Genomic DNA, 24,029 nt, shown 5'->3' on the forward strand with positions numbered 1-24,029 from the left:
ATAATTAGGTTGTCCTTGTTTTTGTTTTATGTATCTTGTGTTTCTATATTGGGATTTTATGTTGCGAACCTCCCTGAGGTGTGTGGGCATAGGACGGTATAAAAATTTAATAAATAATCAAAATAAGAATAGGCATGCAGCCCCTACCTTCTACAGCTGATCTGTGCTGAAGACCTGGAGGGGGGGTTATCACCTGGGCTGTGGAAGGTACCCCCAATTCTGTTTGGGGTCCAGTTTGATGATCCAGATCAGGCCACAGTCCAACCTGGACAAACCAGGACACAACTCAGGACCCAGACCAAATGGGAGGGACATATATAGATAAAAGGTAAAGGGACCCCTGACCATTAGGTCCAGTCATGGCCGACTCTGGGGTTGTGGCGCTCATCTCGCTTTATTGGCCGAGGGAGCCAGCGTACAGCTTCTGGGTCACGTGGCCAGCATGACTAAGCCGCTTCTGGTGAACCAGAGCAGCGCACGGAAACGCCATTTACCTTCCTGCTGGAGTGGTACCTATTTATCTACTTGCATGTGCTTTTGAACTGCTAGGTTGGCAGGAGCAGGGACCGAGCAACGGGAGCTCACCCCGTCATGGGGATTTGAACCGCCAGCCTTCGGATCAGCAAGCCCTAGGCTCTGTGGTTTAACCCACAGCGCCACCCGCGCCCCTCACGGACATATATAGGCCCTATTTAAAAATCAAGGTTTTAAACCCCGATTAAATGTGCCCTGTGACATCGGTGGGAGACTATACAGGCATCATCTGCTCTCTCCCCCTTCTGACCACATTGAATCAGTGCTTTAAACTCTAATTTAAGATGTGGTTGGTGGCGAGGAGAGAAAGGAAGAAAGACATGGTGCAGGCAACATCTCTGCCTGTATTGTCTCCTCCTCACTACCTGACCACCACCACCCTTTTGACAGCCCCAGATCACTGCAGACCTGAACTGCCTCAGAGTGATCTAGTGCTTCTTCGACCCACCCTGGACAAATCTCAGAGTGGCCCATATCGGCCCGATTTGGTTTGGGATCTGAGAATTGTATTGACTGGATGCAGAGACTTACCAGCCTTAAGTTATCAGCCTCTTCCCAGGCATCAAATGGCCAGCCTGATGAGCAGAGAGGGAGCAAATTGCATCCAGGGCTCTGAGCTGAGAGGTGAAGGTGAAACCTCTCTGACCACCTCAATGCTGTGTTTACTGGAGAGCTTGGAGGGTTGATCTGGCCCGCAGTCTAGGGGTTAGCTGCTCTAGATAGGTACCAAGAGGAAAGTGTGGAAAAAGCAATCAGGGTGCTACATTGCAGATTTGTGCAAGAGAAAGTCTGCTAACCCAGTGTGAACTTTCCCACTTCCTTCTCCTCCCCATACTGCAGCCTCTCCTCAGGAAAAAGCACGTGATGTGCCCCTGGGGCTGCAGTAGCAGCAGCTAGGTCTCTGCTTGGCTGCTGTGAGTGTAGATACAATCAGACACATTTCAGAGATGTAAACTGATATATGATCAGGTTTCTGTGCTTTAAATTTTTTTAAAGCTTCTTCAACTATCGTTTATACTAATCGTAAACTCAGTCTCTGAGGGACAGTGCTTTTATGTTTCAGAAGTACACAAATATCGTGGAAGCAAACTCTGAGGGAGTTGTTTGCTCCTTGGATGCTTTTGCTGCTAAATATTATGTTTCTGCTTATGCTGATCTTGGGCTTTCACCAAGTACAGTGGTACCTTGGGTTACATACGCTTCAGGTTACATACGCTTCAGGTTACAGACTCCGCTAACCCAGAAATATTACCTCGGGTTAAGAACTTTGCTTCAGGATGAGAACAGAAATCGTTCTCCGGCGGCACGTCTGGCAGAGGGAAGGTCCCCTTGGCTAAAGTGGTGCTTCAGGTTAAGAACAGTTTCAGGTTAAGAACAGGCCTCCAGAACGAATTAAGTACTTAACCCAAGGTATCACTGTATGCTGCTAAGTCCACTCACCTTCACCGATGGGCAGTGTTGTGGCCAGGCATCCGGGATCCTTAGTGATCCAGCCAGAGGGTAGAGGGATGCTGCGCATGTCATGCTGGTGCCCGGCCATGTCACGCCCCCAGCTAGCCAATCAGTGCAGCTGGGGGTGTGGCCGCTGGCCGTTTAAGAAGAAGAAGATGAAGAAGAGTTTGGACTTGATATCCCGCCTTTCACTCCCCTTAAGGAGTCTCAAAGCGGCTAACGATCTCCTTTCCCTTTCTCCCCCACAACAAACACTCTGTGAGGTGAGTGGGGCTGAGAGACTTCAAAGAAGTGTGACTAGCCCAAGGTCACCCAGCAGCTGCAGGTGGAGGAGCGGGGAAGCGAACCCGGTTCATCAGATTACGAGTCCACCGCTCTTAACCACTACACCACACTGGCTCAATTGTGATGCAGCTGGGGGGCAGTAAGGGTATCCTGTTAAAGGGATCTGGGGGTGTGAATCATGTCTGAAGCCTGGACGTGGGCTAGGGCCATGCCATGACCCCAACGGGGATTCCGCGGGGTGCCCCGATTTGACGTATGTCATAGGGCTCCCCCTACTGGTGGTTTACCCTTAGTGAGACTCCTTGCAGACGAGCAGGAGTCAGAATATAGCCTGGTTTCACCCAATGCTTAGCCAAACTGCTCACATCTGTAACCAATAAAGTTGTGGCCTAATTTATCCCATGAACCTAAAATATCCATGTCTTTGTGTTTATTATCTAAGGGAACTGCGGGGCCCGGGGCCTTGGCACGCAACTCTCTCTGATTAGCCCTGTTTCGGCTGCAAAGCCATCACAACTCTGTGTCTTAAGTTTGCTCGTGTTGCAGATGAGACCCCAAAAATGTATGCATTGCTTTTAACAAGTCTTCCTCCTCCTTCCTTCCCAGTTGCCCATACTGGCCTCCTCTGTGGTTAGCCTCTATTTCCTTGAGCTGACGGATGTCTTCAAGCCGGTTCACTCTGGATTCAGTTGCTATGACAGGAGTCTCAGTATGCCATACATCGAACCTTCACAAGAGGCTGTTCCTTTCCTGATGCTGCTCAGCTTGGCTTTTGCGGCACCTGCCATTACGGTGAGTTGCAGAACATCCCACTTACCCCTCTGAACAGCCTTTCAAACTGCTGTCGGCGCATCGGCAGAAGAGCAGAGTTCACGTTTTCATCAGCGAATGCTTGAATAAATCAGCAAATGTTTGAATCGCACAGTTACATCTGCATACAAGAGTGATGTAGTGGTGGGCAAGGAGAGTGGTTGTTTTGTTTTTGTATTTATTATGTATTTTGTGTTTTTGTCTTGTATTTTTATGCTGTGACTAGCTCTGAGATCTATGGGTGAAGGGTGGTATAATAATAATAATAATAATAATAATAATAATAATAATAATAATAATAATAATAATAAATAAATAATTAGATGATAGATAGATAGATAGATAGATAGATAGATAGATAGATGAAACTGCTCCCCTCTTTCTTCAGGAAGAGTGCAACCCCATCCAGATTAGGTGATCCACCTAATTAGAGGAGCAGCGTGGTGCAGTAGTTATAGTGTCAAACTAGGACCTGGGAGACCAGGGTTCGAATCCCCACTGGGTGATCTTGAGCCAGTCACTCACTCTCAGCTTCACCTACCTCACAGAGTTGTTGTGGGAATTAAACGAGGAGGACCATGCAAGCCACCTTGAGCCCCATGAAGAAAAAGGGAGGATATAAATGCAATCAATAATGGCTAAATAATTCAGAAACTGCTCACCCGGGGCTTATCCACACTTGCTTTTTGCCTCACTCTTTCCAGTCAGAGGCCTTCACTTTAAGGTTCTGCGTCTGAGTGTGGTGGTTTGTCTATTTGTTGCCCCCAACTTTCCCTGTGAAAACCCACTCTTTAAACCGGAATCGAAGCAAACATCAGAGTGGGTTTCCCACAGATTGCCATTTGCTCTGATGGAGCTTTAAAGAGCAGTGTTAAACAAAATGCAAATTTAAGAATCCCCATCAGTTGCTCTTGGTCGAAGTGACACCTTCATAATGGCTGTGTGGAGACAGATCATGTTTTCGGAGGCTGTTTTTGACAGTAGCTCTCAGTTTATAGAATCCCCTAGGTCCCTTTCGCCATCTACATTCTTGAGGAATTATACAACCTCCGCTGCCCTTATTTTGCTGTAGGGGAAATAAGAAAAGCCCATTAAGATACACAGTGCAGCAGGGAGAAGGTTATTGGGCTAGCAACAACGTCAGACCACTGAACTCTCCGCTCACCACGCAGCAGGAAGTCTGCTGCATCAGCAGTCATGGGTTTCCACAGCTTTTAATTAAAGCTTCAACATGAAGTAAATAAATAACACCTCGCCCGCGTTGCTTCATACTTAAAATACATGGGGTTCACCCTGATTATTGGTAATTAGAATCCATTTCTTTATGGTTATATCTCCTCCCACAACAACAAAAGAGTGAGCATTAAATGTATATTCATGCATGTACATTCCTTGATGACAGGCAAGTAAACGTGTGGAAAGGTTTTGCATTTTGAATGCCATTGTGTGTCTGCGCTGCTAAATCTCCGATAGCTCAATTTACACCTTGGATGAATTTAGTTTCATCAAGAGTTGAACAGACAAATGTGTACCAACCCTAAGGTTGTGGGTTTGTGGTTGGTTGTTGTTGTTTTTAACAGTCCATGAAGAACTGAAGAGAACTATTACATTCCAGTAGGTGCAAGAGAGATTAAGAACAAACATAGGTTCCTGTGCATTGATCTTGTGGTCGTTTCAGGCTTTGGGTAGGATATAATCTAAAAGAGCACTACTGAATTCTTTCCTCAGTGCATAAACAGCTTGTTGCGATTTTTGCTTAACAGGGAAAACTGTGGAGTGTTGTTGATTTTTATACTCACAAGCCATTCAGTCAGCTTAAAGCAGGGATGGCCAAACTCGGCCCTCCAGCTGTTTTGGGGCTACAACTCCCATCATCCCTAGCTAACAGGACCAGTGGTCAGGGATGATGGGAATTGTAGTCCCAAAACAGCTGGAGGGCCATGTTTGGCCATGCCTGGCTTAAAGGATGTTAAATCTAGAATGGCCCCAAAACCATGCCTTCTATTGCCAGTGTTTATGTGAGTGCTGTTGCTTATATAGGCAAAATGGTGTCCCACACACAGCCCAAGTGTTGGGGATAGGGCCAATGCAGGGCTATTTAGGCCTGGCCTGGCTTCAGCATGTTCATTCTACCCATCCTCCCATCCTTTATTCAGTACAGGCATTGCTGGTCACCATTTAGGGCCAAATTGGGAGGGGAGTCAACAGTTGATTGGCCTTGGTGGTTTTATTTTTCACTATTCTGTACTGATTTGCTGGCAGGTGTAATGAACAAAGATTAATCAATAAATAGGTTAAACTGGTGGTTAAATTGGTTAAACATTGGCAGGTAGGTTTCCAGAGGTTATCAGACAGTTAAGGTTGTAGTTCTGAGACTCGCCTTCAGAGCTGTGGGACTCACTGGCATGGTAAGGGACACCTTTGGGGCCAACGTGCAACATCAACCTATAATCCTAGGGACCTCACCTGAAGGGTGGGGCTTAAGGGACAGGTTAGATGAAGTGGTACCCCTCACCTTTGGCAGGTTGGCTCACCCGCAATTTGTTATGAGTAGGGAGTATGTCTCACCATTGTTCCCCTCTGCAGGTTGGTTGTGTTAAAATAACTGTGGCCCAATTCACCCAGCCTTGTGTTTTTGTCTCCTTCCTTCCATGTTTGGTCACTGAGCAGGGCAAGTTATTACAGCTCAGCCCTGATGGCAGTGTCAAAACAAGGCATTTCAAAATGTGAATTCTCCATCCAGCGATGAGTTTAATTTAGTGTCCTTGGACATCACATTGTATCTTAGTATCTTAAGCTAACTACCTGGGAGTGTTGATGTGAAACAAAAATACAGATATCGGGGCTCTTTTGAAGAGGACAGTGTGGGTGCAGATGTTCTAATTGTGTTTATTAATATAGTCATATAATCAATCCAAGAAGCCCTAAAGCATGCCATTGTTAGAGAGATGGAACATACCCAAGATCAACCACTGTCCCTATCCCAACAGATCAAAATATCTCCCTTGCAAAACAGTGAGTTTTCAAGACAGTGAAAATGCATTACATCTAACCTTGCCATGTTCTTGGAACAATGTTAACAGGCACAAATGAAGTTTGGTCTCTTATGACTATATGTGAGTCCTTCTAAACAAATCATGCTCTGGTTACATAATTGCCAGTGTTGCCTTGAACCCTTCCTTTGTCATAACAGATCATGGTGGGCGAAGGAATTCTCTACTGCTGCCTTTCAAAACGTCGGAATGGCATAGGAGCCGAGGCCAATATCAATGCGGGAGGCTGCAACTTCAACTCTTTCCTTAGGAGAGCTGTCCGATTTGTTGGTGGGTTTTGGCTCATGCCTTTGTTGAAGAATTTCTGGTTTTTGATTCATAAGAATCTTGCTGCTTTTAGTCTCTTTAAAAAAATAAATTGAAGGACATGTCAGATTTCAGATCTACAAGAATGTACCATGAGGGCTGGGTCAGACATTTTCATAAGTGATATACAGAGATGAAAAGGGACCACAAACATGCTCACAATCTAATAGGCATGACACAAAAGGGAGAAAGGGATGAGAAGGGAAGAGGAAAGTAAGATATTATTTCTGAGGTTATATAATCTCATCAGTATCATCCAATCTGGAAAGGTAGGAATCCCCGCCTTTGCTTATGTTCAAAAATGTAAATATTTCTGCAGTATAAAATAGTACAGTCTAGGAAGGATATCTGAATTGGCCCTGACATCTGGAAATGTTAGCCTAAAAATAAATAAATCAGGAGGTTGCTTGATGGGCACTAAATACAACACATCATAAGGAAAAGTAAACATTTTGATTGTAAAAAAAAGAAGACTTATTATAGAACCCCTTTTACAAGAGAAAATGAGAAATAAATACACAGCTGCCAGTGATATTAATTTGGCATGGCTCTGTTTGAAATAAAGAATGAAAGTCTACAGCTAAAATCATTGGGGGAGGGGCCACACACATTGAGTAATTTCTTAGCTTCACACCACAAAGTGCTCAGTATCCATTTTACACAGTGCATAATGTGTTCCTTTTCATTATAATATTGAACTGTTGCACAGTCCATTTACAAAGTTCCCACCCACTTTTCTCAGCACAGCTCATCCCATTGCTGCTTAAGTGGTGTAACAGCAAGAGTATAGAACTAGACATGTAGAGCTCCAGGTTCAAATCCCCACTCAGCCAAGAAGCTAATTTGATGACAAACATCATCTCTCAACCTTACCCTCCTCACAGGGTTCTTGTGGAGAAAGGTGGGGGGGAGCACCGTGTATCCTGCTGTAAGATGGTTGAAGAGATGTAAATATCCTTTTTTTATTAAAAAAAAACCCCCAACTAATTATGATACATCAATCATGCTATCCTGGGTATATGACTTTTATTACCAATAAAAATAGAATACATTCAAAAACAACAAATAGAAAGTAAAATTAATACTTGGTGGAAGCAAGTCTTGTTAAAATCATTGCGGCTTGCAACTAAATTACATGTTTAGAATTAGTTGAGCTACAAGGTCAGAACTTTGGGGAGAAGTCCAGACTGAGCAGAAGAGCCCCCCAAACGGAGCAGGTCTTGCTTATCACATTTCAAAGTAAGTGAAATACTACACATGCCAGCCTGGTTTGCATACTGCACTAAACCATGGTTTATTGAACTGTAGCTTAGCTTTATATGTGAACCCCACTCAGCAGCTGCGCTGTGGTTTGCTTACTACCAACAAACCACAGTCTGAAGCCATGCTTTTTGTTGACTTAAGAACCTTGCTTTGTTTTCATTATAATAAAACAGTGACCAGGGTGGTGATACAATGACTACTGCAATCGACAGAAGATAATACCACCAAGGCAACTATCTGTAAACAAACAATAAATGTCCATAAAAATGGCAAAAGTAGTTTCTTTCCAAAATAGGTTTTATATTAAACAATTGCAAATGCTGTAAATAAAGAGTCCACTTGTGATATACCAGTGGTTGAGCGCTCGGACGTCATTCTCGGACGTTTTGTCGCTAAAGAGTTTAGTCATCAGCCTCCTTTAGGTTTAACAAATTGAAAGTCACCCTCCCTTTTCTATGCTCCTCCCAATGGCTAAGCTCTTTAGCAACAAAACGTCTGATTACTGGAATGATATCCAAGCACTGAACCACTATTATATCAGAAGTGGACTCTTTATTACTGTGTTCGCAATTGCTCGAAATAAAATCTATTTTGGAAAGAGAAGAAATGAGCACTGAGCCACTGATATATGACAAGTGAACTCTTTCTTTACTGTGTCTGCTGTTGTTTAAGATAAAACCTATTTGGGAAGGAAACTACTTTTGAAATTTTTATGGATGTTTATTGTTTGTTTACAGATAGTTGTCTTGGTGATATTATCTTGTTTTCATTATGGCTTGGTGTTACATGTGAATCCAGCAACTTTCCTTGCTCATGGTTTGTATGACACTCACCTGACTACAAAGGTGTTAATCAAGAGTCATGGGAAAACAAACCAGACTTTGGAGAAACAAGCCACGGCTTGTTGGATCATCTGTGGTACAACTTGTGGCTAGCCCATGGTTTGTCAAACAAACCATGCCTTAAACAAACCATGGTGTGAACCAGGCCACTCTCTAAAGAAGGGAGGCTCCCTTAAAACCATTAAATCCTGATTACAGAATTACCTAACTGCACCAATGACCTTATCCATTTTTCACTGTTAATTGGGCATTGTTCTATTGAATCCAAGGGAGGCAAAGCACTCTATTATCCAGATTATGATCCCAAGGCTAGAAGCATGTTTTATTACACAAGCAAACTCCAACTGGGAAGCAAGCCTTAATGATGAAGCATCATTTAACTATGAGAATTTTACAATTGTGGAGTGTGCATGTGAAGATATAGCTGAGCTGTTATATACTAAATATAAAGAGAGGTTTAGCTTTAAGCCATGACACGTTGCTCTCTGTGAAAACACAAATTGATTAAAATACGATAACCAAATGAAATTGTTCGATGGAGCCAGATTTGGGCCACAGGCCACCAGTTTGCCATCCCTTGACCTAGGATGAAGTGCTGTATCTATTTAGCCAAAGATGTTAAGGCTTCTCCGGCTTCACTTCTAGGTGTCCATGTCTTTGGCCTTTGTGCCACAGCTCTCATCACTGACATCATACAGCTGTCAACTGGGTATCAAACGCCATATTTCCTGACTGTATGCAAGCCTAACTATACATCACTCAACGTATCCTGCTCAGAAAATTCTTACATCGTGGAGGATATTTGCTCAGGAACCGATCCCATCATCATCAACGATGGAAGGTTAGACACAAAAAGATGGGGGAGGGGAAAAATATGATCTTTCATTGTTTATTATGTCTTGGGTTTTTTTTGGGGGGGGTTGTAGCTCAGTGGTAGAACATGTGTCTTGCATGCAGAAGGTCCTAAATTCAATCCCCATCATCTCCAGGGAGGGCTGCAAGAGATCCATGCCTGAAACTCTGGAGAGCCAGTGTAGGTAAACAATCCTGAGCTAGATGGATTAATGTTCTGGCTCAGTTTAAGGCCACTTACTACAACCCAGTCAAAAATGTGCTGCCATCTGTTTTCATCCATAACTGTGGACCAAAATTTTCTGATAATATCTGAAAGCTTTTCTAAGACCTGGGCATGCTTACATGAATTTCATTCTCATGATTTAGATATATCATACCCAACTCCATTATGCATTAATATAGCCAAGAAGCAGCATTCGAGGGGAGAAGAGCAAGATGAAGGGGGGAGCTTTGCAGATAACAGCAGACTCTGTTTTCATTGGCTCTCATGAAGCCATATGGCACAGATGGCAAGATGGCAGGGGGGAGGAGCAAGATCTGCTCCTCCAACCAAAGCTAGCATCACATTGACCAAGAAACGAGATATGGCTACTTCGTTATTTCCTTCGCGATCCCTGATTAACATCTAGAGCTGCCAGTGGTTGCACACATTGTAGTTATTTGAGAGAGTTGTGCATCTGGGATTTGCAAAGGAGATGTGGGTACCTTCCTGCATTGTTTATTAGAAACTGGCTTCAAGGGGGATGATGGCCCCATAAAAACATAATGACTAATAATAATAATAATTTATTTGTATCCCACCCTCCCCAGCCAAAGCCGGGCTCAGAGCGGCTAATAACAGTGAAAATAGCACAGTTTACATAAAATCACAGTCAATTAATTGAAATACATTCTAAAATCACTTCAGAATCAAATTAATGGCAACCATTAGGCTAGAGTTCTATGAAGATTACAGAAGGAGAGAGGGGGTCAGACTGTGCCTTGGCCAAAGGCCTGGTGGAACAGCTCTGTCTTGCAGGCCCTGCGGAAAGATGTCAAGTCCCACAGGGCCCTAGTCTTTTGTGACAGAGCGTTCCACCAGATTAGGGCCATGGCCAAAAAAGCCCTGGCTCTGGTTGAGGCCTGCCTAAGCATCCTGTGGCCCAGGATCTCCAAGATGTTTTTATTTGAAGACCGTAAGGTCCTCCGTGGGACATATCAGGAGAGGCGGTCCCATAGGTACGAGGGTCCTAGGCCATATAGGGCTTTAAAGGTTAAAACCTTAAACCTGATCCTGTACTCCACTGGAAGCCAGTGCAGCTGGTATAGCACCAGAGAATCCTGGAATTAGCCAGTCACGTGGGGCCCATTGGGTAAATAATGTATATAAAGCGGACATTCTGAGGGAACTTCCATTCCTCCTCACCACTATGAGCTGAATAAAGAGCATGAAATCCACTCTCGACTCTGGGTATATTTCACCTATAGTGCCTCCCCTGGACACATCACATACCATGTGTTGCCATCTATTTATATTCCGCAAGTGCAAAAATTCAGTACAAATTCTGCTGCTTTTCCACTCTGCCGCTTTTCTGCCAATCATAGTAGTACCATTTTTCTTTACAGAGTTGTTGTACATTTTTTTGGCAGAAGTTCTTAAAACCTGCCCATGGCGGGGGATCTTTATAACAATTGCCTTTTTTTCCCCTTCCTTTTTTTTTTTTTTTTTTGCATTCTTTTAAGAAGAAGCAGGTGTTAAAACGTGGCTTCAAGACACAAAAGTTCAAAAAAAAAAGTGATGTTAAGCATCATTCCCAGCCACTTGCTCCCTAAAATTTTCCTGCCTCACTTTGCAGTTGTTTTATCACCCAAAACAGTTCTGTGCTTCTGAACATTTAGTGCAAAATGCACATAAAAATGTATGCATTTGTGAAAATATATAAAAATGTGCTCTTTGATGAAAAAATGTTTTGTAAAATGGGACTTTTGGGAAAATTGCATACACACACATATATGCAAATAGATGTGCAAATGTGGAGAATTGAACTTAAGACTGGAAAACTGAAATAGCGAAAGAAGCTGAAATCGGCAGATCCGCCTATATCTATGTTCAAATGATAAGCATCAATACATTTAATTATGCGATTCCGATCACATGATAAAGATCAAGTGATGCCTTGCATGTGTGAAAGGGCCATTACAGCTCCGACAGACAAGACATTCATTTTCATTCACATCATGCTTCTCAATTTAGCTGCAAATCATCCCATACGGAGCAATGAAGGATAGAGAAATCAAGTGATACACATGTATGTATGAGCCTGGCCTTAAGTGGGAAGAGAGATCTCTCCACTGTTGAAATTAATGGATTTCACCCAACATTAGTCATACTCAGAGTAGGTCCATTTGAAGTAATGGGGATGCCTAACTTAATTCCATTATATATCTATAACTATATATATCTAGATAGATAGATGATAGATATATACATTAGATAGATAGATAGATAGATAGATAGATAGATAGATAGATAGATAGATAGATAGATAGATAGATATTTCCAGTAGCACCTTAGGGACCTAATAAGTTTGTTCTGGGTATGAGCTTTTGTGTGCATGCACACTTCTTCAGATACTTCAGATGCATGCACATGAAAGCTTATACCCAGAACAAATTTAGTTGGTCTCTTAAGGTGCTGCTGGACATTTTTATATATATTTTGACTGCGTCAGACCAACCCAGATGCCTACCTGAATTAAGTCCATTAATCCTGAATTAAGTCCATTAATTCAAGAAGTCTATTCTGAGCGGAATTTATTTGGATGCAACCCAATGGCGATAATTACTCAACCTTTTTTTCCTAGATTGTTGTGCATTACAGATTCTTCTGTGTAATTGTAGAATCTGTCCATTGCAATACGTAAATCAAAACCCACATTATTTGAGACCAGAAGTTTACTCTGTTAATGGTGCCTAAATTCCACATTCTCTCCAGTACACTGAACGGGGTTTTTTTAAAAAGCCCTATAGTGTGATGATATTACAGCTTGTAAGTTAAATATGATTACAATACTGGACCACCCAGTGCTTTGGTTATTTTTAAATCAGCCCTTGCGGAATGTATTTTTAAGTGAGAAATTTAATTTGGGTGTCCTTCCTTTGCAGAAAGTCATTCCCTTCGCAACACGCCACCCTGGCAGCATTTGCAGCTGTGTACGTTTCGGTGAGTAATTAAGCCTCTTTGCAATAACGTGGACAAAAGGGTAAAGTCTGAATGTCATTTCATGTCTTGTTTAAAGCAGGAAGGTTGAGACTGCAGATGCCAAGCGTCCCCCCACAAAAGAAGCAGAAAAAAAACTTTTTCTCTGCTCCCCCATTTATTTATTTAGGGAGGCCTGAAATAGAAAAAAGCGGAAATCAGGGCTGAAATTAGAGGGTAAAATTTTATGAAATTGTTTTTTTTTTAATTTCAGAATAAGTCAAGTACTTCTTAAAATGCCACCAATTCACATTAATGCAGATCAGATGCCTCTAACCTCGGCATCAAATGAATGAAACTGAAAAGAGTTGAGAAGTTTGTGTTAATTTCTACAAACTTTCCATGTTCTGAAGCCCATGGAGTTCAAAGCGAAAGCTCAGGATGAGAAGCTATGGACCTTTCAGGCTTAAGGAGAGGCATATTACTAGCTCATTAAGGAAACAAGAAATCAAACCATCCCACCTGGGAGATTTAACTAAATTGCTTTTTTTAATGTTTTGTTTTGTTTTAAAGATGTACTTCAATTCCACATTAACCGACTCCTCTAAACTTCTGAAACCGCTCCTAGTATTTGCATTTATCATCTGTGGGATTATATGTGGACTGACTCGCATCACCCAGTACAAAAACCACCCAGTTGATGTTTACTGTGGCTTTTTAATTGGAGGTGGAATTGCCCTGTATTTGGTAAGTAGACTGGAATTGTGCAGAGATGCCTGCGTTTTGGTAGCTAAATGCCCTACAAATAAGAAATATTTTGTTTCACTTTTATTTGTAATAGATTCTGTTCTGCGCGATACTGTAGAAGGGAGGTTTTCAACCTTTTTGAGTCCATGGCTCCCTTGACCAACAGCATTCTTTTTTGCAGCTGTGGGGCATTGTGCTCTAAGCCTTAGAAGCCCAGTTATGTCACCCTTGCTAGCGTGGTGTAGTGGTTAAGAGTGGTAGACTCGTAATCTGGGGAACCGGGTTCGATTCCCCGCTCCTCCACATGCAGCTGCTGAGTGACCTTGGGCCAGTCACACTTCTCTGAAGTCTCTCAGCCCCACTCACCTCACAGAGTGTTTGTTGTGGGGGAGGAAGGGAAAAGGAGATTGCTAGCTGCTTTGAGACTCCTTAGGGTAGTGATAAAGTGGGATATCAAATCCAAACTCCTCCTCCTCCTCCTCTTCTTCTTCTTCTTCTTCTTCTTCTTCTTAGTTGAAACCAATCTAACCTCCTTGAGGCTCGGGACCTCCAAAGTGTTGTTATTTGTGGACCTTAAGGCATACCAGGAGAGGCGGTATGAAGGCACCAAGTTGGGGAAAGTCAGCCTAAAATCACCACCCAGCACGCATTGAGCACAGCATACCTGAACACTGATACCATTAAAATGGATAAGGCCAGCTGTAGCAGCCTTATATCATTTATAAAGCCCATTTGGAGTACACATATGATGAACTTGGCATTCTTCAAACTTGAGACTTGTTTTTGTCCTTAGAGAGTGCAATGCATTTTCTTTTTAATGGACCACTGAATGTGTAAATAGAGTGAAGCTCAGCTCCTGCTGAGGTTCTGCACAAATTGATTTGAAACTGATGAATTTGTCTCTCACCAAGATATTGCATTACATGGCTATTAAGCAACAGAAAGGGCATAACCTTTGAGCAGAAAACTAATCAGGTTGAGGCCACGATCGGTAAATCAGGCTGGTGTGACTGTAAAATTGAGTGTGAGGGACAGGAGTTATCCCAAAGCTGAAAATGAATATGAAATAGCAGTATTTACATTAAGAAAAATAATCTTTTGAGAATTCTTTGAAATTTATGTTCAGCAACGTTGATAACTTGCCTCGGATTGATTTTTGTCCTAACTCATTTACTGGTGAATTATGATGAGAAATCATCACCTTATCACAAACTTAAATGGTAAATGATAGCATTTCTAGTAGGTTATTGCTTTTATTTCCATTCTTCTTCATTTTAAGCCACATTGTTTAGTAAATGATGCACTCAAAATGGTTTTTGATTTGGAGGTAAGCTCTGTTGAAACATCAGTGGATGCTTCCCACAGTGGTCGAGATCCAGAGGACGGTTTGGCTTAACCCAAGCACCCAGCAAGGGCTTTGAAAGGCTGATGTTTCTTGCCCAGAAGTAGCCCATCTGGCAAGCAACTTTTGAAATTTAAATTATGGGATGTTTCAAAACAATTGGTGAAGCCTGTTGTTTGGAGCAGGGCGGGGAACAGAATCCCACTGGGCATGCCCAAGATATTGAAATATGTCAAGGCGACATTTCAAGAAATGTCCTGCAATTTTCTGGCCTGTCTGTGTTGGTCTCTCGAGACATATTAGAACCAAGACTTCCTAAAGTGGATTCTCATTCTAGCTTCTGCACACACAGTCACTGAATGTCAATAACATCCAAATATTTATTTTTCATAATGGGATCCTGTGTTTTCTTCTCCCAACGCCAGGGCCTGTATGCTGTGGGGAACTTCCTGCCGAGCGAAGACAATATGTTCAACCAGAACCCGCACAGAGAACCGTTAAGGTCTTTGACTGACCTGAGCCAAGATCCCAGTCGAATTTTACCAGGGAAAAACGGAAGCGGCAATGACGTCATCCCCCCTCACCATGCCGAGAGTATGTTAAACAGGAACCACAGGGACACTGGCTCCCTGACCAACCTCAAAAGGGCAAATGCCGACGTAGAAATTATAACGCCGCGAAGTCCAATGGGGAAGGAGAACATGGTGACTTTCAGCAACACACTGCCGAGAGCCAACACGCCTGCGATGGAAGAGTCAGCTCGTCGGAACGCAACCATCCATGCATCTATGGATTCTGCCCGCTCCAAACAGCTTCTGTCCCAGTGGAAGAACAAGAATGAAAGCCGGAAGTTGTCCCTGCAGGTGATAGAGACGGATTCTGGGCAGTCGCCACCTCGAGCAATTGAGATGAGGTCTAGCTCTGAGCCATCCAGGGTTGGCGTTAATGGCGATCACCATGGGCCTCCCAGTCAGTACCTGAAAATCCAGCCCGGCAGCATGCCAGGCTGCAATAGCGTTGGCCTTTCTGGTGGGCCAAGAGTTTCTATTCAGTCCCGGCCGGGTTCTTCACAGCTTGTCCACATCCCCGAAGAGACGCAGGAGAATGTGAACACGTCTCCCAAAACGAGCTCCGCCCGAGCTAAGTGGTTGAAAGCCGCCGAGAAGACTGTCGGGTGTAGAAGCAACAGCCAGCCGAGGATCATGCAGGTCATCGCCATGTCAAAGCAACAAGGCGTACTTCAGGGCAGCCCAAAGAGCTCCGACGGCAGCACGGTCACCTGCACGGGCTCCATCCGATACAAAACCTTGACGGACCACGAGCCGAGCAGCATCGTGCGAGTTGAAGCCCACCCCGAAAACAACAGGCCCATCATTCAGATGCCGTCGGAAGGCGAAGGAAGTGGCTCGTGGAAATGGAAAGCTCCCGAGAAAGGAAGCCTTCGCCAGACGTATGAGCTCAATGATCTCAACAGAGACTCGGAGAGCTGCGAATCTTTGAAAGACAGTTACGGATCCGGGGACAGAAAAAGAAGTAACATCGACAACAGTGAGCACCACCATCACGGGATGACGACGATCAGGGTCACGCCAGTGGAAGGCAGCGAGATTGGCTCAGAAACCCTGTCTGTTTCCTCCAGCCGCGATTCTACGCTTCGGAGGAAAGGTAATATCATTTTGATTCCTGAAAGAGGGAGCAGCCCGGAGAATACAAGGAACATCTTCTACAAGGGAACATCCCCCACAAGAGCTTACAAAGAATGAGGCTTGGTGCTTCCGCTCAGCCATGCCACTGACAATCGACACCGTTTGGTACTAGCTTTGTGCTCTCTCTACTTTTGAGCTGATGCCGAAATATTCTTGATGTGCCAAAATATCGACCATCAGCCTGACCATTTTTGGATGTTGCTGATGTGTAGTGATTGTGCATGAATTTGTGGGTTTCATGTTGCAGTGGAGGGGGAGGGGGAAGCACAAATGCAAGAACCTATCAAACAGGATGTTTCCTAACAGGTTTTTCTTTCCCCCCAGACTCAAAATGTTTTTCCAATGGGAACAATGTCAACAAAAACAGCAATCTTAAATACAGACACCTTATTTCCTGAATGTGCCAACTTTTTGATTTATATATGTCTAAGGACAATGGGCAAAAGGTGTACTATCAGTGTTGTACTTCACCTTTGCGGGTTTTGCACCAAAATTTAATACAAGTCGGTGCTGATTCTAACTTTACTTTTACTTTTACTTTTTTAGTAAACTTACATACCTGTTCATTGCTACAGACACATGACGTTTTGATGTGTAATTCCTTTCCAAGTGATATTGCTGAAAATATGATGCTGGCTGCATTCATTTAGAGTAGAAAAATATTGACAGCTTTGTTATAGTGGGTATTTCACATTAAAAGATTGCAAAGGTTTTGTGTAGTTCTTTGAAATGTTTACTGGAACAAAAAAAAAACAACAATGTGAATGATACTCCATGAAAATGGAAACATTTTCTCTTCTGGTTAATTTTTCTGTTTCTTTCCGAAATTTGTTTAGTTTCAGGTGCTACAAAGAGGTCACTTCTCAGTGAGCTAATCTGAGACTAGTTGAAATAGCATGGGATTTTTTAAAAACAAACAAACAGGGATCTCTTAGAGCACTGATTAACACTTCATTTTTAACAGTTTCTCGATTTGTCTCATTGCTTATCTTTCCTAATTTTTATTCATTATTGACTATCTAGTGTTTCACTCTGATAATTGCTACTATGTTGTAAAGATGGGGGGATTATAATTCAGGCTTCCGAATCAATTAGCTGGATTGGCCATAGGTATCGGGGCCTCCTAGACAAGATTTGGGCCTGTTTGTACCCTCCTCCAGAACCTGAGCCACATTCTCTGCCTTCAGAGATGATCTGAACTTAATTAAGAATGCCAAGCAATCCTAATGCGCTTACCTTAACCTCCTTTTAGCTAGTAAAACCGTCATGGGGTTGACCTGAAACAGCATCAGTGAAATTACTGGGTGTTTAAGTTGCAAGGTCCTATCCCAGATGGGTTTTTGCCATCGTAAAGACTCAAAGTAAGGCGACCTTAAGCAGGTACAGTATTTTATCCTGTATCCCTGCACCACTGTGGCAGTTTAGTCTTCCTCTGAGTTATTTAAGATCCCATAAGGCAAACCTGATGAGGGTAGTGTCAGGGAACGAGACATCTGGTAATCTCTCTGGGCATAATACCATAGACAGAAGTCCCAGTCCAATGGATGGGCTAACCCTGTCATTTGTGGGAAACTGCTGATGAAACACGTATTTGAGCTCACTCCAAGACGTTGTTCCATCACTTGTTTGGCTTGGCACATAATGCCCATTAAGCTACTCCTAGAATGTTCATTGGGGTTGTTGTCATTTTGAGATTTGGAATGGCCCGCAACAGCCAAATTAATACACAAGTGCTGTATTGTACCACAGATTATATTCAGTGGATATTCTCATTAATCATACTTTTCAGTTAGGGGTTTGAAAAGCCTTTCCTTGCTGTGAACTCATCCTGAGGAGATGAGATGCTGCCGAGATTATTTTCTAAGGAGAAAATTGACTGGTTTGGAATTGGGATGACAATCGCAGCCTGCTTGGCTGATGATCAGGGATGATGGCAATTGTAAACTGAAGTGTTTTGCCCTAAGTCATACAGAATGTAGCTAATGGAGATATCTAGGGATAGACAAATCACACTATTTTTTATCTGAGACATTTTATTTTTCACTCCGTCCCTTCCATGTTTCTGCATTAGTTTGCTATTTCTTTTATAAAAATCTGATATGAAAATTCACATTTAAATGTGACTTTTAAAACCTATTTCTCTCAAAATATGATTTTTTAAAAGAAAAGATACAAATGTTAAAGTGTATTTTAAAACACATTTTTAAACATACAGTGTTTTGATACTTTCAGTTTTGCCAAGAACTGCATCAGAATATTCAAGAAGTGTAAAATCTGTAGTGAAACAAAATTCCAATCTCCACATTAATCTGGAGACATGGATAAGATCAATTCATATCAGAAACTCACAAAGATTAAATTCTGTGAATGCCTCTTGCAGTAGTCAGCTAGAAATGTTGAAAGTCACAGGAGCATCTACCATTTGGAAAACCTGCAGACCTATCCAGAATCCAATGACCTCAAAATACTCAAAATACCCAACTAAGTCCTACTCAGAGTGGATTGATTGAAAATAATGGACCTAAAAAAGTTGTGTCCATTATTTTCAGTGAGTCTATTCCAAGCAAAACTAGCACTGGATACCTTTGGATGCTAATGATTTTCCTCCTCCTTATTTTTTTTTTTTTTTTGTTTAAAATATTAGTAGGCCACCTTTCTGAGTAAAACCCACTCAGTACTATAAAATAACAGACAAAAATACAGTGGGTATAAAGATACAAAGTTAATCTGATTATTCAATCACATACATGTGTTCTTGGAAGTACAAACCTCACTGGGTTCAGTGGGATTTATTCCCAGGTATCTGTATAGGATTGCAGCCGTTTCCCTTGACAAGGAGCCCAGTGGCGTTTTCTCCTCACCATAGCTGTGAAGTAAATTAGACGGAGATATCGATTTGCCCAAGATCACCCAGTTTCACAGCTGAGCTATGCATTCACACCTTGCCCCCATCGAAAGCTAGTCTCTGGGGTCCTAAAACAGAGGTCATTCCCAGTTTTCCTACCTGAGAGCCTTTCACACTTGCCCAGACAGTGACAGAACTGAGGTTTCATACCTGCGAAACGCGCTCTCCTGCGCTATCTTCAGATAACGGCTTGAAAACCCCATGTCGGTCCCATGCAACAGTATTTAGCAGGCAATGACTTTGTGCAGAAACAAAAGCCCCATATGCAGTGACTTCAGAGAGCAGGTTGGGTTTAGCATTTCTCATCTGGATTTGATTCAAAGGCACCATTAACCATACCATTTTGCGCCAATGAGTGCGCCGCGCTGAGAACTGGGGTGGATTTCCAGTTGTATCTCCACATCCCATTTCAACAGACCCTGTGTCAGTTGCCATCCATGCAAATTCCCAATCCAGCTCAGGAACCAAGTATGCCGCCCTGATCGCTGGATGCAGGCATCCGGCCAGCAGATTTTCATATCCAGCACTTTCTTGCACCCAAAGATCCCAACGTTTTTAGAAAATCTGCATACAGGTCTACCTAGCTGGGTTGGGGGTGACTGTTTTCCATATACAGTATTTATAAGCATTTTTAAAAAACTATAACACAACCCAAGCAGATCTGCTTGGTATTGACCTTTCCCTCCCACTTTTTTTTACAAAAAATATTGCAAACACTTGGCTTGATGAGGGATTGTAGTTTAGTTTAGATACACCAAGTAGGGAAGACCTTGAAACGAAGAGATAGGATGCAATCAAGGCTGACCTAGAAATATAGTGAGAGAACACAGAGTTGTTAATAACTTGATAATCTAAGAAGGGAAAATGACAATTTAAGCAACTGCAATAATACAAGGACTAGAAAATAGCCCTTCTGGGAAAGCAGCTTATTCTGTCAACAGTAGGTAGAGTGGAGTGAGCTTTAGTGGGAGCAATGGTTTATAGTTTGCTTTGTTTTAGTTAGTTTACCATAGATAAAGGCATCACAAGTTGCTTTTAAGTCTCTGAAATTCACTGCATCCTTTCAAGTGCAGTGTGCTATTTTTCCTACCTAAACTTTTCCTACTTAATAGCAGACAATTTTAAAAGCACTTGCAGAATCATTGTAATTGCATTCTTTACTTAAAATATTGAAAATACTCTTTTTTTACTCGGAAGTGCCAAAGGCTACTCTTTTTAATACTGGCTTCTCAGAAACATAATCACATTAAAGAACAAAATAACAATAAGATATACATTGGAACTCTTGACTCCGGCATGTATATCATTTATGGAGCCTTTTATAAAATTAACCTTTGTTTACATTCCACTGATACCTTAATTTCAAACAAATCAGATAAATTGACAGGTGGCATCTTCTAGTTTTTTCTTACTCGCTAAAACGGGCACCAATTTCTTTGTTAGGCTGTGCTTTACTAAGAAAAACAAATAAATTGGGTAAAATACAAGATATGTTTTTAAACGAGAATTCTATATAAAGTATTGTGTTCTAATAAAATGTTATGCACTGTTTTAAAATGAAAACAAAAAAAACCTATTTGTAAATTGCTATAAATGTATTTTGTTAAATAATTACAGAATCAATGCTACTGTGTGAGTTTATTGTGCTAATATCATTAAAATAAATAAGAAATTCCTCATTGAAGCAGAGGTATCTCGTCTGTGTCCCGCAAGAGTTACAATTGTCAATTTGTCCTCTGGTTGGTTCTGTGTAACAGAATATGCATGCACATTTCTGAAGATTAAGGGTGTGACTCTATGGTCTCTGGGAGGGCATCTCAAGGGCTATAGAATGCTATGGACCATGCTGTCTTTGGATGGAGGAGGTGATCCACAGTGGAGGTCTTCCCTTGGCCAGCATTGGCTAACTCTGCCTGTAGATCTGGGAGGGAGGCCTCTGAGCTTCATTCCTTAGTCATCCCCCCAGAACAGGAAAATTAACTGCATAAAGAAGTATTTGCAGGCATTAATCAACAAAGTGTATGCTACTCCCATTTGTTCAGGATTCAAGGCCAGCTGTAGACCAAGGTCCCAATGGTGAGAAGCCAGATTGTGCTATAATGATTAAACAACAAAACTATACAGAGCTGTTCATGCACAATTCATGAGCTGAGAACATTTCAAGGCATTAACAAAGATTCACGTGCTGAACAAGGTCAGGGGGGACAGCCCTGTTCATGTGTTGCAGCAAAAGCAACCAAGATCTCGTAGGTCTTTCAAGACTCACAAATTTATTATGGCACAAGCTTTGAAGGGACACAGTCTGCTTCATCAGTTTCCTGAGTTAAATCAGGTACACTGGCATGTGGGAATTATTTTTTTTAAAGCAATATGGAGAAATGAACCCATAGCATGAAAATATAAAGAAATAATGGGATACAGAGGAGGGAAAGGGGGAAGTGGGGGGGGACAAAAATGTGTGTAAGAAAAATATAGATACAAAAATGCAATGTAGAATTGAAATTCTTTCAATCAAATATTGATATTAAAGAGCGGTTTCCAAAGCCCCCACATTTTTCTGGATACAAAAACAAATATAAACGGGAGAATTGCAGACTCTCTACAACGAGTGGTGCTTAAAGGTCTTCAACATAACACCTCTGTGTACTTGGATATTTGAGAATAATTGCCGTCAATTTAAAGCATTCCTGGGTTCGAATGCCATGTGTCGGATCATGTATCTAGAGAGGACCCTTTCCTAATGCTCCTTTGCTATGTGTTGTTCTTGGCCTCACAAAATCTAAAATAGGCACAGAAAATACCAGGGGTTGTATCCAAAGTAGCACTGAGTAACACATCCCATCAGTGCAAGGATTTGCACTTGAGAAACAGGACCCTCCCCCCCCCCGTTTGCCCCCTGAATTTGTTCTTAGGGGCTCTCACAACCCTACAGAGATTTGGCAAAGGTGTGGGGCACACAGAGGGGAGGAGGTAAAGCCCCATTGTGGCAGTGGAAATTCTTGTGTTAACAGGATGTGTTAGTTGGGTATTGCCCACACATGGTTCAGAAATAAGTTTTGGGAGTCCATATTTGTGTCAGAAACTAGCATGATGGAACCTAATAATAATAATAATAATAATAATAATAATAATAATAATAATAATAATAATAATAATAATTTTATTTATACCCCGCCCTCCCCAGCCAAGACAGACCGGGCTCAGGGCAGCTAACACCAGGTATAAAACAATTGATTAAAATACAACTTAAAAACAAGATTAAAATACAACATTAAAATGCAGCCTCATTTCAGTAGAAACTCAAATCAAAAACTTTTGGGGGATGAAAACATCAAACCTAGGCTGGAGTTATGCAAATGAGCAGGTTGCCTTGACTTCACGTTCTGTGAAAGTGATATTATAAAGCTCTTACTAGTGTCGCACTGCTGTCATTGAGATCTATACAGTGGTACCTCGGGTTAAGAACTTAGTTCGTTCTGGAGGTCCGTTCTTAACCTGAAACTGTTCTTAACCTGAGGTACCACTTTAGCTAATGGGGCCACCCGCTGCTGCCGCGCCGCAGCCGCGCAATTTCTGTTCTCATCCTGAAGCAAAGTTCTTAACTTGAGGTACTATTTCTAGGTTAGCGGAGTCTGTAACCTGAAGCGTCTGTAACCCGAGGTACCACTGTACTCACCAAAATGCCTAAACGTACTCATTTATAATATTTCTCCTAAATCACACTGGATAAATAAGTAGCTATGCTATGGCCCAGCTTTCCATGGGAGAATCTTCCTTACAACATCCCTGATGTACCTAGGAGGTGTTGTGCAGTTTTGTTGTGCTTTAAAAAGGAGGTTCCTATTGCTGTCACCCCTCTCATAACCTGGGAAAATGGATTTCAATTCACTGCATCTGCTGGGTTGCCATGGGGTGTTCATTTCATGCAACAAGGGGGAAAGAAGCTCCATTTTTTAAAAAATAAAACTCAGTATTTAATTAGGAAAAACTTAAACAAGTTTAGAACAAAATTAAAACCAGTACTGCTTCAACAGTTCTGTAAGAATTGCTTGCGAATCTTTTTATAGCTTGGAATACAAATGGTGCAACTGATTCAGTTAGATCAGATTGTATATCCATGATCAGGCAGGCTGTGGACCACACCATCTGTAAAATTAAAAAATGACTGACCTCTCACAGGACTTCCCAAAACGTAGAATGAATACTTTGTATTAAATAAAAACAAAGAGCCCTTAACAATGTTGACTGCAGAAGAACCCAGAAGATTAAAGGATATAATGACAGAATTTGATATTCTCAAAGTTTTAGCATTAGTTTGTTTGTTTATCTGGGAAAAGGCCTCACCAAATTCAGCCATACTGAGTTCACAGCGGGCATGGATAGAATTGCTGTTATAGGTTGCATCCGTGCTACACAGTTAAAGAGCTGTTATATCACATTTTGGCTTCCCTCAAAGAGTCCTGGGAACTATAGTTAGTTAAGCGTGTAAACGTAAAGAGACCCCTGACCATTAGGTCCAGTTGTGTCCGGCTCTGGGGTTGCGGCACTCATCTCACTTTACTGGCCGAGGGAGCCGGCGTACAGCTTCCAGGTCATGTGGCCAGCATGACTAAGCCACTTCTGACAAACCAGAGCAGTGCACGGAAATGCCATTTACCTTCCTGCCGGAGCGGTACCTATTTATCTACTTGCACTTGATGTGCTTTTGAACTGCTAGGTTGGCAGGAGCTGGGACCGGGCAATGGGAGCTC

The 24,029-nt window shown here is 42.2% G+C and overlaps 1 protein-coding gene across 1 annotated transcript in view; it reads left to right on the top strand.

The window, feature by feature from the left end:
- The window catches only part of PLPPR4 (phospholipid phosphatase related 4), a 37,999-nt gene extending 18,996 nt beyond the window's left edge, over positions 1 to 19,003 (top strand). The window contains exons 2-7 of the mRNA XM_082227828.1: positions 2,878 to 3,063; positions 6,275 to 6,404; positions 9,191 to 9,386; positions 12,545 to 12,602; positions 13,152 to 13,325; positions 15,093 to 19,003. Of these exons, the coding sequence (XP_082083954.1) occupies positions 2,878 to 3,063; positions 6,275 to 6,404; positions 9,191 to 9,386; positions 12,545 to 12,602; positions 13,152 to 13,325; positions 15,093 to 16,430 (2,082 nt within the window). The 3' untranslated portion in view covers positions 16,431 to 19,003. The remainder of the gene's footprint in view (positions 1 to 2,877; positions 3,064 to 6,274; positions 6,405 to 9,190; positions 9,387 to 12,544; positions 12,603 to 13,151; positions 13,326 to 15,092) is intronic.
- The last annotated feature ends 5,026 nt before the right edge of the window (positions 19,004 to 24,029 follow it).

The sequence above is a fragment of the Podarcis vaucheri genome, assembly GCF_965113315.1.
Source record: "Podarcis vaucheri genome assembly, chromosome: 6".
In the NCBI taxonomy this organism is placed as follows: Eukaryota; Metazoa; Chordata; class Lepidosauria; order Squamata; family Lacertidae; genus Podarcis; species Podarcis vaucheri.